Genomic DNA, 18,784 nt, shown 5'->3' with positions numbered 1-18,784 from the left:
CTTTCTCTGCCATTCTGTCTCTTATTCCTTTCAATTTTGTTCTCCGCATAATGGTATGTGTAAGTGTACGTGTGTGAGTGCGTATGTGCATATTTCCATGAACCAGAAAAGCTCTGACAATAACCAAGAGAATGAAAGATTGTTTGACTTTAAGAAGGTAGTTCAGTTTGAGGGTTGGGTCAGGGGTTCAAAATGAACCCTAGGATGGACTTGGTGATCTGAAATACTTAGTACTGTCCAGCATCCCTCATTTTTCCTACATTAGATATGGAACTCCAGTCTGGGTGCAAAACTGATGGGGTCTTCCATTGAGCTGAATCTGAAGGGGCTGCTCTGGTTCTCCACTCCACCACTTCCCGCCCAAGTCTTGCCCTAGTGATTGTCTAGACTTGTCTCTTGTAGGTACCAAGTCATGGCCTTGCTCATTAGGATATTTCCCAAAGCACATTTGCCTTACTTACTCTTAAGGCTAAGGCTACAGCAATTTCCTGTCTCTTTGTCCAAGATGTGAGTGTCAGGAAATGTGCTGAAAGTAAAATATTCTCCAATCTTACATTGTGCAGAAATGAGTATGTGGTCAGGCCAAAAACATTTATCGAAGTTTACATCATTCCAATGAGCAAAACAAATCGATTTGCTAATTGATTAACCTATGAATTGACTGAACTTTCCCATCCTCCCTGACTTTTTTCTTAAATGAGAAAGAACCAGCAATGTTTTACTTGCATTTGGGTGCAGATGTGTCCTGACACACAGAACCTACCAACTTCTCCTTGGAAATCAGAAAGTGGACTCTTCTTAGTCAAATGCAAAATAGAAATAGGTCTCACTTTTCTCTGACCTGGGATTAGGAAAGGGAGTGGACTTGAATGATCAGCGCCCCCTCACTCCAACTTAATGCAAACTCCCTGAAATCAATCTCAATGCCCTCTCTTGTCTTAGGTCAGAAAAGGGAATAGGAGCAAAGCAGAGAATGAGGCTTCAAAGATAATTGAAGTTGACCATAACTCAACCTTGTTGAAGACAATCAACCTTACCTTCTATACCTGTCTGCCTCAGCTCATGATCAATTCAGACCAAATTTATTGTGACTTATTTTTAAATCTTTCCAAGTCAGATGATTCTTAAAGGTGTTTGGGGACCATTTAAGGCTGTATGAAAATAAATAGAGACAGGAGATCATGGCATTTCTGCCTTGTACTCAGATGGGTTTGGAAGTTGAGTTTCTAGATATTTTCTTTTAAGGGACATTACTCCACTAATTCTCTTCATTTGGGGGAACTATTAACACCTTGAACATGATGCATTTTTTCCCAGGTTATGCTGTTTTGCTGTTTAGTCTTATCTAGGATCTTGGCTATCTGGTCCTAAGAGATATTTCTTTTCCCAACAAAAAATAACCCTGAAGGATGATGGGTATCTCTTGGACTTGACAATTCATACATGACCTGCTGTACCAAATTAAAAGGATGGTCATGAAGCTTGAAGAATCTTATTCAGTCTTTTCTCAGTCTCAATAGAGAAAACACACACCTAAAATGAATTTCGTCAAGGGAATAAACAGGTTCACGTTGTAAAGACTGATTTAGCTCTCTATAGGGGTCCTACATCTATTTGGATTTCACAGTTTGCCTTGATATTCTCTACCCAACCCCCACCTTCAATAAATACACTGTGAATGCCTCCCAAGGAGAAAGTTGTAGACAAAGGTTAATTTGCTTCAGTAAAAGTGTTTGAAGGATTCACAGGGGTGTAAGTTTGTTCCATTGACTTCCAATCTGTTACTGTTTTCTTAGCCAACTCTATCCCACTGCTGTTTTGCATTTTTCAGCCTTCTTCTCTGGGTCTTTTCTTTCCAGACATGGACCCTACCAAAATTTGCACTGGAAAAGGAATGGTGACCCTCCGGGCGTCTTCCACACACAGGGAATCACCAAGTGCCAGCCCTGTGAGCCCCCAGGAGACCGTGCTCTCAGAAAGTAAGCCAGATGCATTCTTCACTCCAGACAGTAATTGTTAAAGTGAAATGGGATGATGTAGGATGCCATCTTGCTGCTTTTGAAAGGGATCTGAAATATCTTATCTAGCTACCTTCCAGTGCTCCCAGGAAGCACCTACCTCTTCAGCTGCTTTTCATTGAGCTTGGCTGCTACCACTATGCAGTCTTAGATCAGTCAGTACCTGTGTGTCTCAATGTGAATGCCAGCTGGCATTCTGGGGCAATGCCAAGTTTCTCTTTATTATTGCTTGTGACTTAAAAGAGGCAGCATGTATGTCTGTTGACAACCCAGCATTTCTGATCCTACCCCACTCCCAAAATGTGGGGCCTATTTAGGATGCAGCTGGGAATGGGAGAATTGCTTTGCCAGGGCTTGGTTCTAAGAGTGGGGTAGCCCAGATCACCAGTGACCCAGCCCCTTAGGAGAACAATAGAGGAAAACACTGGGTTTGGGAGGAATGGAGAGTCTGGGGACCAGAGATCAATTCTAGTGCCAACTTTGGAGGCAGGAAGAAAGGAGCTGTATGGGTCAGGAAACTTGAATCTTCTCTGGAAGATGGCCAGATTTGTAACTCAAGGGGTCCCCCCCTGTTCTCCAGCCAAGAGTCCTTAGGGTCCAGATATTTAAGGATTAGGAACAATATGTACTCATATTCTGCAATGGTACTTGGCCAGGGTGGGCGGGGCATTGGTAGTGACAAGGCTAAAATCCCTCTGATCTAGGCTGTCTTTACTTTTTCTCTGTCAAGGACCCCTTTAGCAAGGTTAGGAACCATTCTCAGAAGAATATTTGTAATGGCTTGAAATAAAATATGTGATTGCAAGATAAATTATATTAAATGTAGTTATCAAAATATATATATTTTTAAAAGTCCATGGCCTCTGAGCTAAGAATCCTTGCTTTAAATCAACTGTTTCTCAAAGGTCATGGCTTCCAGACAGTTCACCATCTTGACTGCACTCCTCCAGACCACATTGCAATTTTTTCCTATTCTATGCAACATTGATTGTAAAGTTCTTTTGATGTTTGTCAAGTCTGTTGCCAGTCTCTCAGATTTCATGGGTTCCTCTATTCTGTTCCTCTGTTACTATACATCATAGTTAACCATATCTTCCCCATTGATGCTAGGTCTATGAGTTGAGCTCTTTAACAATATTTTATTTTTTCCAATTACATGTAAAAGCAATTTTCACCTTAGTTTTTAAAAAAATTTTGAATTCCAAATTCTCTCTTTCCTCCCCTTTCCTCTCCCCACTCTGAGATAGCAAGCAGTTTGATATAGATTATACATGTGCAGCATATTTCCATGATATCATGTCCATGAATATCTGTTCGCTTTCTGTATCCTGGTCTCTTATTCAGTAAGAAACACCACCTTGGTGTAGCTCCAGGGTCTCCGAAGCTCCCAGTTCTTGAAATGCTTTCAGATTCCTTCTTGTCTTTGTAGAGCCCTCCCTCACTTGAATCCAATCCACTTGCAAGTCATGGTATCACCTTGCTGATACCATGGTCTTCTTCCACAACAACAGTAGCACTACAGTAGTGATTCTTGGCAGATCTGTCATATCTTAGATATGTACTGGAGATGGACAACACACTTTCCAGTTTGCCATATCATATCCATGGCACATAGTGACCTCCTATCTCTCAGTTGGGAATCAGGGACTGAGAACAGCAATGGAAGTCTCCATCTGGTTGGAATGTATTTATTAAGCCTCTACTACAAGGTGCTACTGTGCTAAGAGCTGGATAAAAAGACAAAAAAGAATCATTCTCTGTCCTCAAGTGGTTTATAGTCTATAGTCTTCTAGAGGAAGATGACCTGTAAATTTATTATTTATACAAAATTGCATAAAAAATAAACATATAAACACAAGATAACTTGGCAGGGCTAGCAGGGAGCAAAAATGAATTTTTAGTAAGGCAAATATGGGGCTAGTACTTAAGGAGAAACACCAAATTACCCAAATACAAGATGGGAAATAACAGACAGATTAAGAACTATGAGTAATAGAACATGATATGCTGAAGTGAACTAGCAAGGTAGTCCTGTCATTAAAATAGTAAGTAATGATACTAAGGAACAGAAATAGGTGTGGAACATTGGGGAACAGTGAGGTTGTCCTCTTAATATACCTAGCACTGGTCCTCCCCCTACTGTGTCTTGACTGTATCCTTGTCCATGCTTGAAATTTGAGAAGCAATTGATGGCAAAGGAGGGCTGCCTGTTTTCTTGATCTTAAATCCAGGCTCCTTGACCACTTATGGGATTGTAGGAGTAGCTTATTGGTCCATACTTGCCTTGCACACACATGGACGGGCTCAAAGGACTGGTCAATGATAGGTTGAACCATTGTGGGTAATCAGTCTAGCAGCAGTATCCAAAATGTCTGGGAAGACCAGATGTCAGAAAATCATCTTTGGTAAGAACTTTATGTGCCATACACTTCTTGCCCTCATTGCTTAGCCAGATGCTTTTATGTAACATGATCTAAGGGACTGTAGGCTCAGCTTGCTTGGGTTTGGCTCTTAATAGGATAAAAGAAGAAGAATGACAGCTCAGGCTGAGAAACCAGCCTTCCTCAATATCAAGTTCTTTTCATGATTGCTGTTGCTATACATTAGTTCTACCAGACTGTCCACCTGGCATGCCCCACTCTTATTGGGGTTTTCTTAGTTTCTGCTTATCTCCCAGTTGCTGATCATCCATCTAATCCTTTGTCTAACCTACGTTGAGTTATGCCTCCCAGCTCCTAAAGCTGTCCAGGTCTTCACTGACATTGAACTTCCCACCTTGCTCTGCCTGCAATACCTGGTGTTTTTTTTCTATTTTTTTCCTCTCTCTTTGCTTATCTGGCCTCCACTACCACTGTGGCTCTGACCCTTGATTTCTGTTTGCTCTAATTCCTTAGTTTTAGCTCCTTCTTCACCAGGACTCCTCAACATACTGCCGTGAATGACCCAGCCCAAGTATCAATTTTATCTTTTGTAATAATCCAGATACTTCAGAACCAACCTGGTGTATAGTCAGATCATTGACTGGCTAAGTAAACATTAACTGAGATAGCATGATACAGTGAAAAGAACAATGGGTTTGAAGTCAGAGGATGTGGGTTTGAATTTTGCCTCTGTTAATATCTGTCTGACCTTGGTCAAGTCATGTAACCTTGGGGAGCTTCAGCTTGCTCATCTCTAAAATGAAGAGGATGGCCTCCAAGGTCCATTCCAGCTCTAAATCCTGGAATGATTCTGGAATAAGGAGGGGATGAATGTGTTGCATATTATGACGGCAAACCCAGTTAATTAATCTGTCATATCCATGAAGAAAAGAAAAATGGTCAAAAGTGAAGGCATTGATTCTCACTGTCCTGATTTTATCAGAGGCATTTAACCAAAATAAAATAATGGCTCCAGTAAGGAGACTGAAGGAGCCCAGAATCAGCCCCAGCCAACAAATGCTTAATCTTGTCAAGCAAAGAGACATGAAGGTCATGAACAACATCAGCTTAGAGTATAAACTCATCTGCAAAGCAGCGGACGGGAAGATGGCAGAAAACCATAAGTAGCATTGATTCAGAAGTCATTGGAAAAAAAATTAACCCAAACAAATGAGATTCAGCTGAGCCAAATCACCCTGAGAACATTTGTAGCTCAAACTGGAAGGACAACAAGAAATAGGGATGAAATGGAGTGGTTCTGATAGAGTTTTTATGGTTAGCTATTTTCATTAATGACAATCATGAATCCTCAGACCTGATGCACCATTGAGAGTGTGGCAGTGACATTTCAGAGGATACAACTGAGAAGATTATCCAGATCTGACCAAATAGGTACATAGACAGAATCTGTCCTAAAGATGGCACAATCCTAAAGGCACTTGAGAGATTTCAAAGAGAAGGAAATCCAAAGGGGTGAAAAAGAACATAGATGATGATTCTACCCTCAGAATAAAGAGGACCAAGAGGAAATCTTATGATTCATAGGCCTCTTTTCCCTTTTCTAAAATGGTACCTGAATGCATAGAAGGTATCTTCGATTAAAAAAAAAAAAAAGATGTGAAGGGAGCAGGTGGGCACCTTCACAGATGATTTTTAACAGTAAATCATATCTCCATGGTTGTACAACTGGCAGAGGCATAGAGAATATTATTAACTTCTGCTAATACTATTATTTATTGATGCTTGTTGGTTTTTAAATAGATTTTTAAAATTTTCTTTTGTCTTTACATTATCTAGATTTCCCCCACATCCCTTCATTTCTGCTCCCAGAGAACTATACGTTATTTTTAAAAAAAGAATTTTTAAAAGAAAAAGAGGAAGAGGAAGAAGACTGAAAAATTCAACTGAACCAACTAATACATTGAAAAAGATTTAACATTATTTTGCAATGTTCCACACTTCTGCAAAGGTGTCCTCTTATGAGATTTCTTTGGGGCCAAGTTTTTTCTTCATAGTTCTGTAATATTCACTCTATATGGTATTGTGATTGTTCCTTTCATTTATATTTTTATAGTCATTGTGCATATTGTTTTCCTGGTTCAGTTTCCTTCATTTTTCAACAGTTTGTTTAAGTCTTGCCATGCTTTTCTGTATTTATCATGTAGTCCTTTCTTACAGAACAGGATTATTCCGTTCCACCCATGGCTACAATTTGTTCAGACATTTAAGTGACTTTGAACATCATTTGTCTCAGGAGAACACAATGAAGTCTAACAGGCTCTCCTCCTCTCTGCACAGATTGAAATTACTCAGTGAGACCCTGTGACTGTGACCATAGAGATGTTGTTGTTCAGTTTTTTTCAGTTGTGTCTAACTCTCTGTGACATCATTTGGGTTTTCTTGGCAAAGATGCTGGAGAACTTGTCATTTCCTTCTCCAACTCATTTTACAAATGAGGAAACTGAGGCAAATAGTGTTAAGTGAACTGGCCAGGATCACACAACTAGTAAGTGTCTGAGGCCAGATTTGAACTCATAAAGAGGAGTCTTCCTGACTCCAGGCCTGGCACTCTATGCACTATGGTGCCCCCTAGCTGCCCAGGTGTTATTATTATCTCTATTTTACAGTTGAGGAAACTGAGGCAGACAGGTTAAGTGACTTGTCTAGGGTCACACAGCTAATAAGTTTCTGAGGCCAGTTTTGAACTCAGGAAGATTTATCTTCCTGAGTTCAGACCCAGCACTCTATCCACTGCACCAAATAACTGTGTTCAAAGATTCACTAAGTATTGATGACAAGTGAGGTATAAAATGGAGAATTATATTTACCTAAGGTATTCATGACTATTTTGAAAGATGTTCTGGATAGAATCCAGATAAAAAGATTCTCTGTTAGTGGAACCGTTCTAATGCTCCTCTTTGCTGATGTTGTGCTGTTTATTGCTGTGAGTCCCAAAACGCTGCAGAATCTCATTAGTAAAATGTGTAGCCCTCTGGAAAAGATTGGACTCATGCTCTGAAGAAATCCAAAGAGGTGGGAGAGGCTCCGTATGGGCACAAATATTTCTAGCAGCTCCTTTTATAGTGTCAAAAAACTTGATGCTAAGAGATTACCCATCAATAGGGCAATAGCTAAACAAATCATGGTATATGAATGTAATAGAATATTATTAACTGTAAAAAACAGTGAAAGGGACAGTTTTAGAGAAATGTCAGAAGATTTGTATGAACTGATGCAGAGTGAAGTGATCAGAAATGGGAAAATAATATGTAGACATACATAAATTATAAAAATTTTAAAGAACAACTTGAGAGAGTTTTTGAGTGAAAGACTTGAGAATTCTGACAAATATAAAAAGCAACTATTATTACAGAGGACTGATTATGAAGCATGTTACCCACCTTTTGACAGAGTAGTGAGGAAGTTTAGACATGTATTTTTGGACGTGGCTGATGTGAAAATTTGATTTGCTTGACTATGCATTTACATATTTGTTATAAGGGGAAAAACTGGTCTAGCCATCCAAACCAGAAAAACGAAGAAAGTGAAAAATGGGTATATCCTAGGTGGTGGTATGACATGGAGCTTTATGGGAAGCTCATTGAGTCATAATTCTATTACAGGTATGTCTAATAGACGATTTAGAAAGACAGGGAGTTTGTCCTAGAAATAAATTATAGGAAGCAATTGAGCTGTATCTCCTTTGGGAAATTTTACAGTGGTTTCTATGCTCCCAAATTTCATTGCCTTGATCTTTTTAACCACCAACATTCTTTTAGCAATGCCATATGGCTGTAGATTATGGTATATCATGAGCTTAGGAAAATCAAAATGACAGGTAACTAAAGGCCGATAGAAAGACATAAGGTGGGTCTAAGTAGACTGTAACACATTGTCAGTGATGGCTTGCCCATGAGAAGTGGCATGAAGGAAACCATTGGTCTTATGAATACCTAGAAAATGAGATGGGCTGTTCATTTAGGGAGAATAAAAGACACCAGATTGACATTGTTATATTGTTACTCAAACAGTATCATAGTATTACAGCATGGGTTCTTAGTGCCCCTCTGGCACTCTAGTGAAGCCTGTGGACCTTTTTTCAGGATAGTGCTTTGAAAAGCATCAAATAAAAATACGTGGGCTTACAAAGGAAATCAATTATATTGAAATATAGTTTTCAAAATACTTTTTTAAAAAGCTCGTGAATCCCCAAGATTAACTCTTGAGCCAAAGGAAGGAATTCCAATGAGTCCTTTAGGTCAGTCCCCTCTAAAGAATTTATGGAAAGATAGTAAAGCAGTAGAAAAAGCACTGGTCTTAGAGTCCTGGGTTCAAGTCCTAGGATATTTGAACTTGGCACTTACTAGTGATGACCTTAGTAAGTGAGCCACTTAGTGGGGTGCAACAAAAAAAGAATGCTAGATTTAGAGTCAGAATACACTGGTCAAAATCCCAGGGTTACTATTTGCTAGTTGTGTTATCTTAGGCAAGTCATTTAACTGACTTGGACCTCAGTTTCATCTTCTGTAAAATGGAAGTGTTGGACCAGATGGCCTCTGAAGTCCCTTTCAGCTGTAGAACTATCTCTCTGATATATGAGCCTGTGATTTTATGACAGTCCACTTCATCTCTCTGGCCTTAAGTTTCCTAATATATCAAATGAAGGTGGTTGGATTAGAATTAGATTGTCTCATATCTAAGAATCTCAGACTGAAGAACTACATTTGTTGATTCATCAACAAATAAATTTTAGTTTATTTAGTGTGAGCATGGATGGTATCTCTGAGCAATACAATTAGCTTACATTTATACCGAGTTTTAAAGCTTACAAAGTATGTATGTTATCTCATTTGATCTTTACCACAACACTTTTGTGACATGGGATGGGGAAGGGAGAAGAGGGAGAGACACATTGAGCTTGGTAAATAGCTTGAACCCTTTGACTCCTTCCTCCAAGTGGTAGCTTGACTCTAGATCATTTATTTCTGAGTTCCCCAAAATAATCAAAGGATTATGAATGATGAATTGGAGAAATTCTTAGATGTCATCTAATCCCTTCATTTTATAGGTGAGGATACTGAGTGTCACTGAATATAAGTCACTTGCTGAAGACCATCTTGGTCCCAGTGTGTATTTATATAAAAAGATGGGAAGTATTCAATGTTCTTTCCACTCTATAGTACTACCAGATTGCTAAAGAAACCTTGGTCTTCTGACCTGAGCCCACTTCCTTCCCCTCATTCTGAGAAAGCTCTAGTAACATCTGTTCCTGGTCTCTTTAGAAGCATGTCTATGGTCCCACCCTAGAATAAGGGGAATGTTGTCTGTCTGGCTTCTGAATTTTAAAATCTCATTTCCTGTCCAGATGTGGGTCCTTGAAGACCAACTTGTTGGCTCATCCTTCTTTTCTAAATTGTCTCCACCCTTGTCTCTACACTAGTGCTTTTTCTTATGAGGAGGCAGAAAGTCTGAAATCTTAGTGGGTGCTAAATTTCCTGTCTCGTTAACACCTTGTTGCCTGATTCTCATTCCTATATTCTAACTATCATCTGCCTTCTAAAATTATTCTTTGATTCCACTTCAATTAAGCCTGTTTTCCTCACACCAATGCTAATAGCTCACTCATCTTGAATTTTTGCCTCACCATGGTTGCCTGACAGCCTCTACATGCAAGTGAAGATTCTTGGACTCATCATTGACTTATTTCCTCAAATTAGCTTGGAAACAAAAGAAGTCTCAGAAGGAATGTCCACAAAAAATTAACACTGAAGGATTTAAAGATTCAAATGAATCATTCATTTTGACCAGTGCATAAGGGGAAGTGGAAGCAAATTAATCAAAGCCAGCAGAAGGGTATAAATAAGACTTGGAATGCTCAGAACTCCCCTATTAGGGCCCATTAAAGAGCTTTTGGATGCTGTACTGGAAAGCAGTAAGATTAGCTCAAAGGGAATTATCCGTACATCCAAGAATTGATCCATGCAAAATCTTATGAACACTGAAAAAAATGGCATTGGTTCAAGGCAAAAGAGAAGGAATTGTCAACAGACCTAGGTTGAAGCCCAAGAAGGACTTGTGATATGAAAACCAGGTGGTGGAAAGATGAGGCAAAAGGAACTAAGCATCTTGCTAACATATAAGGCCTCTTCAGAGTTGCCAAAAATCCAAATCAAGCTATTTAAGGATTTGTCAAATGAGGAGATTGACCTACAGTGGCTTTTAAAAATCTCTGTTTTATCATGAACCCCTTTGGCAGTTTGTCTACAGATGCTTCTCAGGATAAGTTTTAAATGCGTAAGATAAAATATAAAGAATTTCAAAAAGAACCAATTTTGGACCCCAAGTTAAGAACTCCTAACTCAGATGATCTCCAAAACCTCTTCTTGCTCTGTATTGCTATATGATTACATCATTTCCCCCTTTATATTAGAAGATAGAGCAAGTTCTGATTATAGATTAGAGAGTTACTAGTGGTTGTTAGAAAGATATGGAGAAGGAAATGGCAAACCACTCCGGCATCTTTGCCAAGAAAGCCTCGAGTGGGGTCACAAAGAGTTGGACGTGACTGAAAAATGAGAGAACAACAATTAGATTATTGTTAAAACTTTCTCGATTAATGCTTCAATGGTTTAAAGATTCTATGAAGAGAAGGGCATTGTGGTATACTAAAAAGACCACTGGACCAAGAGTTAGACCCTGGGCTGCAGTTCCAGCTTGGTACAGAGGTCTCTGTGGACAAGCCAGTTAACCTGTGAAATTTTCCAGTCTGTAAAATGGGGATAATGATAACTGGCCCTAAAACCTTAGTCAGTCAATAAACACTTATTAAGCAGCTCCCATGTTCTGGGCACTGTGCTAAACACTGGGGACATAAAGAAAAGCAAAAGACAGTCCCTATTCTCAGAGTTCGCTGTCTAATGGGAGAGATAATATGCAAAAAAGCATATACAAACAAGATCCATACAGGGCAAGTTAGGAATAATCAACAGAGGGAAGGCGCTAGCATTAAGGGGGATGAGGGAAGATTTTAGCAGGCACTTGAAGGAACTCAGTGAAGCTAAATTATTGTGAGGAACAAATGACATGATGTATGAAAAAGCACTTTGAACAGTACAAACAAAGTACTCTCCAGAAGGAAGGCATCTTCATTTTTATTTTGTGCTTACCTCAGAATGTCACCTGGCCCTTGGTGAAGTAGAGAGGAATATCAAAGAGATGAAGGACATAAAACATCTGGAAATGATGAGATCTTTAGCAAACAGCAGAAGAGCTTATAAATTGACAAGACATGCTCACCTTGAAGAGTAAGAGTGGGGAGAAAATTTTAAAAGATCTTATGGTCTTGAAAATAACAGTAAGGAAAGTGATATTTGGAAACCTTGTGATCAAGATTCCTTCTGTACTTTCCTTTTCTACTATTTTTTTTTTGTAACATCCACAATAATAACTCATATTTACAAAATGCTTTAAGGTTTGCAAAATGCTTTACTATTATCTCATTTGAACTTCAAAAGAGTCCTGGGAGGGATGGTGAGTGCTGCCAGTAATATCAGCTTCATTTTATAGATGAACAAGTGTGGAGCCCAGAGAAATGAAGTAATTTCCTCACGTCACACAGATAGGAAGCTTTACTTGAGAGATAATCCATGTTGTTAGAAATAATACAACATTGTATCAACAGATCGAGCATCAGAGCTTTCATCATTATAGGAATTCCACCATGCCTGGCCCCTAGTAGGCACTTAATATATGCAACCTGACTGACTCAGATCACAACTTATCTGTAATTTAGTAGCTAAGTCTTTAAAAGTATAGTTATATGCAGATTACAAGTGGGAAAAAAAAAAAAAGGCAGATACACTGACAATAGAAAATAGTGGCAGTATCTTTGACCAGCCTCCCCTTCCCCATAAAATCTAACATAAAACCTTTTAAAAGTCCAACCTTTTAGAGTTAGTTAACCCATGGGGCAAGCACCCTGAAGGAATTTTTGTGCAGTATAATAATTGATATTCAACATGGTAACCCTGAGTCATCAGGAAAAGGTTGTGTTGCTTTTAACATGCTTAGTTGAAGAAGGTGGAGGATAAAATTAGGAACAATGGGTGGAAATTGGAGAGAGGCAGATGGCTCTATGTAAGGAAAAACCTGCTAACAATGAGAACAATTCTAATGTGGTCGTTGACTCCCTCTGACTAGCAGTCTTCAGACAAGGGCTAGATGACCACTTGTTGGGTGTGTTATTGAAGACAAAATTCTTGTTAGGGTACAAACTGGGTTAGATTCTCTTTGACTTCCATCTAACTGAGATTCCATGAATCTTTAATGCTGTCTATACTGCAGTTTGGAGAGATTTTCATCCAAAATTATTTAAATACAAATTCTTCTGCTTAATGGTTTAAAAAACACTCCATTATCCAGAAAACTTTTCAGAATATTGCCTTCTCTAAAGTTCTGGATACCTGAGGTTTTGCTTTAAGTGCCCATGTTTACATTGTCACAATTGAGAAATCAGTCAGACATAAAAGACATTTGTTAACTAAGTCACTACATGTTTGACTTCAGAAAGAGGAAATAAGCTCAAATTCATGGGGGTTTTTGGCTCCCTCTCAACACTCAAGATTGATTTTGACTTTCTAATATACCTCATTCAAATTTAATAAAACATGGACTTATCTTTTTCTGTTATACCATGTATCATCCTTTCTCCCCACACTTCCATTTCCTTCTTGTTCTAACAAGATGGTATCTTTTTACCTTTCCTGAGTGTTTACTTATTGTTTAATTTCCCACATATTTCAATTCCCCTGGAAGCACATTCTCAGGTGTCTTGTAGCCCCCTTGGACTCCAAGTTGTGCGCAGAGGAAATATGGAGCACCAGCAGTAATATTGCTGTCTTTTCATCTGTTTGGAAATGGAATAGCAGTCATAAAGCAGAGCATGGGAGTACAGGGATGGATAGACAAGAGACTAATAACAATAACCTGTCGTTGGTCTAACACCTTATGCCATGCAGAACTGTTCCATAAAAAAACTCATTGAGGTAGGCGGGGCAGACATTCATATGTTGTAATAGAATCTCTGAGATCATCTTGTGCAACCCACACCTGGCCAGGTCTCACCTCCACAACACACCTCAAATGTGATCTTCTAGTCTCCATTTGAAGACACTCAGAAATAGAGAACTTTCTACCTCCCAAAGAAGCCTATTTAACTTTTAAGCTATTTTGTTATAAACTTTTTTCCTTAAAAAAAAATACATATATACATATACATAGATGCATGGGTAATAGAAAAAGATAAGTCCAAATTTTATTATATTTACACATAGATATATATATAAACACACACATATACACTTATATACATATATGTAAAACTATACTATGCTTATTTTCACTTTTCATCTGTTTTTCTGAAGGTAGATAGCATCTTCATGATTCCAAATCCTTCCATGTTTTTCTAAGTCAACCAGCTCATCAGTTCCTACATCACAGAAATATTCCAACCTAGTCACATCATGAGAGATTATCTATGAAAATCTTTCCCCAATTTTCTGCTTTCTTTCTATTCTTGGCTGCATAGGTTTCATTTATATGATAAAACTTTTAATTAATTTAAAATAACCAAAATTATCCATTTTTTACTTCAACAATGCTGTCATGTAATATTGTTTAAGGTCTGATATTGCTGAATCTGCTTCCTTTATATCTTTCTTTTTCTTTGAAGTTCCTGACCTTTTGTTCTTCCAAATGAATTTGTTGTTATTTTTTCAATAAGATAAGTTTTTGGTAATTTAATTGGGATGATATTGAATAAATAGATTAATGAGATAAAATTGTCATTTTTTAATATTGGCTTTACTTCTCCGTGAACAATAAATATAACCTCAATTATTTAGATCTGACTTTATTTGTATAAAAAGTGTTTTATGTTTATGTTCATATAGTTCCTGTGTGTATTTTGGCAGGTATGCTCTCAGATATTTTATAGCGTCTAGTTATTCCAAATAGTCTAAAACAATATTGAATAATATTGCTGACATATAGTGTAGTTTCCCTCATTTTCTCTTTTGAATAAATCTATTTTAGCTTTAACTTTGAGATCATGATTACTACCCTTGCTTTTTTTACATAATAAATTCTGATCCTGACCTATATTTTATCATTGTGTATATCTCTCATTTTTAAAGCATTTCCTGACAGCAACATATTGCTGAATTCAAATTTTTAGTCTGATATCTGTTTCCATTTTATGGGTCAATTCATCCCATTCACATTCTAAGCTGTACTTACTTATTGTGTATTTTTCTTACTCCCTATTTTTCCTTCTCACCCTATTCCTTATCCCTCCTCACTCCTCAGCTTTACTTTGTCACTGCCTTGTCCTCTTATTCCTTAACCTACCCACCCCTCCAAGAGTCCAACATCCCCCCTTCTCAAGAAATTCTAAACCCTTTGTTTGGCTTTTAAAGCTCTTCATAACCTAGTCCTTTCAGCCAGTCTTCATAGGCTGTGTTTTCAGTCACTTCAGTTGATCAATTCTTCTCTTCACTCTAGTTTACCTATGACATAGCCACTATGTCCTTTAAAAATATGATGTCTGGAATTGGATATAATCTTCTAAATATAGTCTGACAAGAGTACAATACAGCAGAGCTATAACCTTGCCTGTATTTCTATTAATATGGCCCAAGGTGATATTATTTCCTTGGCTTGCCATGTTATTCTCTTAACTCATTGAACTTCCATTCCATGAAGCCCCCCAGATCTTTTTTGCACCTACTATTGTCTAGCCATATCATTCTTATTCTGTACTTGTGCACTTGATTTTTTTAATCCAAATAAAGACTCTCCATTAATCCCTAAACAATTTCTTCTTATTAGAATTAGCCCATCCTTATAAGGTCTTGATTGATTAGATATTTTTGGATCCCTTTTCTGGCACTCATTGAATTAGCTCTCCTTCTTTGTCATGTGACATCCACAAATTTGACCTTATAAGTATCATTGGCAATTAGAAAAGAGGTAGGGGGATGGTGTAAATAGAAGAGGTCCAGGGTTTGTAAGAAGAGATGGAGGAAGGACAAGAAAGCTTCATGTAGTGGGATCTTATCACAGAGAGATGGGGTGACTTAAAGTGTGATAGAAACAATAGCAGGGCAGCCAGATTTGAGGATCTGATATTTTTAAGCTAGTTAAAAGCAAGGAAAAATAAGGTGGAAAAAGATCTCCCCAATAACTCACTACCTCCTCTTAAAAAAAAAAACCCAAAAACCATCCCCCCGAAAACCACCTTTCTGTTTGATATAGTTCTGAGAATCTGAAATGTTAGCTGAGTAGTGTTAATTAGAATTAGGAGGGTTCTTTCTTTTACTAACATCGGGCTTCAAGAGGGAAATGTGAGTGAGTGAATTGTGCCTCTGGAGAAGAGAGTTCTGTTGCTTTTTTGTCTGCAAAAGAGGAATGTCAAGGGACAATTGTTTCTTCATTGCTATGAATGTGAGCCTTGTGTTTTCAAAGGTCAGAGACACTGAGCACATCATGGCTAGAGCTCGTTCCTATGGTAATTAGGCCATCCTGACTGAAGGCATTTTGTGTTTGAAATCAGGAAGCTGGGGTTTCTCCTTTGGTCGAAGTGTATGCTGGTTTCCTGCAAACATAACCATTTGTTTTTTTGTTTTTGTTTTGTTTTCTTTTTCTTGTTCTTCTTTCATCATCTGCGTGATACCCCTTAGGTCTGGAGCCAGAAAATTTACCCACAGGTAAGCTTGCTTTTGAATGATCTGTCTCATTGCATTCCACTTGTGCCTATGGAAACCTTTCCCCCCACCCCCCCACCCTGAACCAGGGAGAATTCCTGGTGACCTGGAGTACTCTTTCATCCTGTAGATGAGTGGAGACTGTCCTCTAATGCGGATACCAACGGAAATGCCCAACCCTCTTCCCTGGCTGCCAAGGGCTACCGAAGTGTGCATCCCAATCTTCCTTCTGACAGCAAGTCCCAGGTAGGCGGAAGTGTGTCCGAGGGCTGGGTGCAAAGCGATCAGAGGGCACTGTTCTGTGCCTTGGATTTAGAGGCACAGCTGCGTGGATAGGTCCTAATGTAAGCGCCTGGACCAATGGAAGCTCTCTCCAAGAAACAGAGTCAAAAAAAGTTGGGGGCTAAAGAGAAGTGAGGATTGAATAGTTATCTAATGGTGGGGTTCACTTGTGTACACATGGGGATTTGAGTGTGCTCTCTTGATTCCTTTGATCCCCCAGAGTTTCTTTGACACTTGGAAAAAAGTTCTGGAAGAGAATATTTAAAAAAAAACTATATAAAAGCAAATGGGGGAAACAGTTCAAGCTCATTTTAAATTTTATCAGTGCCTATATTTATATGAGGGGTAGTGCTGTGATCATTCTGTTAATTATCTAGGGTTCAAATCCGTCAGTCAGTCAATGGCCAGTTATTTTGTATGTGCTAGGCACTGTACTTAGTGCTGGGGATACAAAGAAAGGTAAAAAAAAAAAAGAGGAAGAAGAGAAAAAGGAAAGAAAAGAAGAGAAATAGTTCTTGCCTTCAAAGAGTTTATATTCTTCTTGGTGAAAACAACCTGTGTATAGCTAGGTAACTATGACCATATAGCAAAGTAATTGTCAGGACAGGAAGCATTAATGACTGGATAAGCAGCAAAGTGCTTGTGGAGGAGATGCCATGAGCTGTCTTGAAAGGGAACTAGAATATCTATAAGCAGAAGGAGAGGAGAGAGAGTGTTCCAAGCATGGGCATCTGAAGGGTGGGGGGGACAATTGGCGAAGGCTTGGAGGTCAGGGATATAATGTTGTGTCCATGGAACAATAGTCAACAGACCAGTTTGGCCAGAATGAGGAGTGCGTGAAAGAGACGTAATCGATCTGGAAAGAGAGTGGAGCCCAGTTGTGAAAGGCTTTAATATGACTGGAGCTAGGTAGAAGCTGCAGTTGGAGTTCCTATGGATCTCCCCCACATTCACACACATACACACCCCACTTCCTCAGATAAGAGTCTGGGCATCTGCTGGCTTTCTGTGCAGTCTTCCTGCTCTCTCTCTGTTGAGTGATTGGGGTCAGTTAGAAGTAAGAATTAGCACTATAGGCAAACAATCCTAGCTACAGCTCCTGTCTACCATGGAGGAAGGGGAGGGAGTAAGCATTTCTCTATCACCTGTTATATGCCCAGCATTTTGCTAAGCACTTTACAAATATTGTCTCATTTGATCAATGAAATGATAATTTTGAAAATTTAAGCTTTAAACTAATTAAACATTAATGATAATATTTGAAAATTTTAATAATTACCATTTATGGACTGGTAATAATTATAGTAAGACTTGGTTCCCTTTCTCTCTTCCCTCCCTTGCCAGCTGAAAAATCCCACCTTCTACAGGAAGTCTTCCCTAACCCCTCCTGTTTCCTGTGCCTTCCCTCTGTTAATTACCTCCTATCTATCCTGGATATAGCTTGCTCTGTAATATGTTTCTTTGCATGTTGTCTCTCCCATTAGATTGTAAACTCCTTGGGGGCAGGGACTGCCTTTTGTCCCTTTTTGTATCCCCAGCAGTTAGCACAGTGCCTGGCACATAGTAGGCACTAAATACATGTTTATTGATTGGATTGAAAATATGAGCAATCCTTGACCAAGAAAGAAAGGCAGAACCCATTTCTGGGCATAATCCCCACATTCATAATATGTGTTATTAAGAATGATGGTGATGATGATGTCTAGCACTTATATCCCTTCAAAGTTTGCAAAGCACTTCATTTACGTCATTTCCTTTAATTCTTTTAACAACTCTGGGAGGAAGATGAGTTCCCATTTTATAGATGAGTTAACTGAAGCTGAAGGAAGTTAAATAATCTGCCTAGCATCCCACAACTAGTAAGTATCTGAGGTGGGATTTGAATTTAGATTTTCCTGATTCCAATTCCATCTCTGTCTCCACTATACCATCTAAAGGCTTGATGCTGCTTCTCTAAATGGAAGCCATGCTTGCTAATTCCCAGCCTGTATGCTAACAAAATGGGCAGATGGTGTACAACAGTAGTCGAAAAGGGCTAGACCACACCGTGCTCATTTCACCCCTTTTTCTGAACAACTCCATCCCCTTCTGCACACTCTGAGGACAAGTCCATGCTTTCTGTTTCTTTTCTTTCCCCTTGAGGACGTGGACAAGTTCACACAGGGGGTGCTCCATATATATTGTCCACCAACTGGAAACTCAGCAGGTTTTTTTTCTTGAATTCATATCCTGGGAGGAGTTGCTTTAGTTCTATAAGTCTGAGTGAGATGGGGTAATGAGAAGCCCATCTCTCAGAACTTGT

General features: G+C 38.8%; 1 protein-coding gene across 50 annotated transcripts in view; it reads left to right on the top strand.

Moving 5' to 3' along the window:
- SORBS1 (sorbin and SH3 domain containing 1) overlaps positions 1–18,784 on the top strand; it is a 296,548-nt gene that overhangs the window by 158,192 nt on the left and 119,572 nt on the right. For all 50 annotated transcript variants that reach the window (XM_072626096.1, XM_072626079.1, XM_072626112.1 and 47 more), the window contains 3 exons: positions 1,860–1,979; positions 16,177–16,203; positions 16,331–16,446. In XM_072626096.1, the coding sequence (XP_072482197.1) occupies positions 1,860–1,979; positions 16,177–16,203; positions 16,331–16,446 (263 nt within the window). The remainder of the gene's footprint in view (positions 1–1,859; positions 1,980–16,176; positions 16,204–16,330; positions 16,447–18,784) is intronic.

Source organism: Notamacropus eugenii, chromosome 1 (genome assembly GCF_028372415.1).
Source record: "Notamacropus eugenii isolate mMacEug1 chromosome 1, mMacEug1.pri_v2, whole genome shotgun sequence".
Lineage (NCBI taxonomy): Eukaryota > Metazoa > Chordata > Mammalia > Diprotodontia > Macropodidae > Notamacropus > Notamacropus eugenii.
Note: the sequence above shows the minus strand (reverse complement) of the source record. Positions and strands in the feature narration are given on the sequence as shown.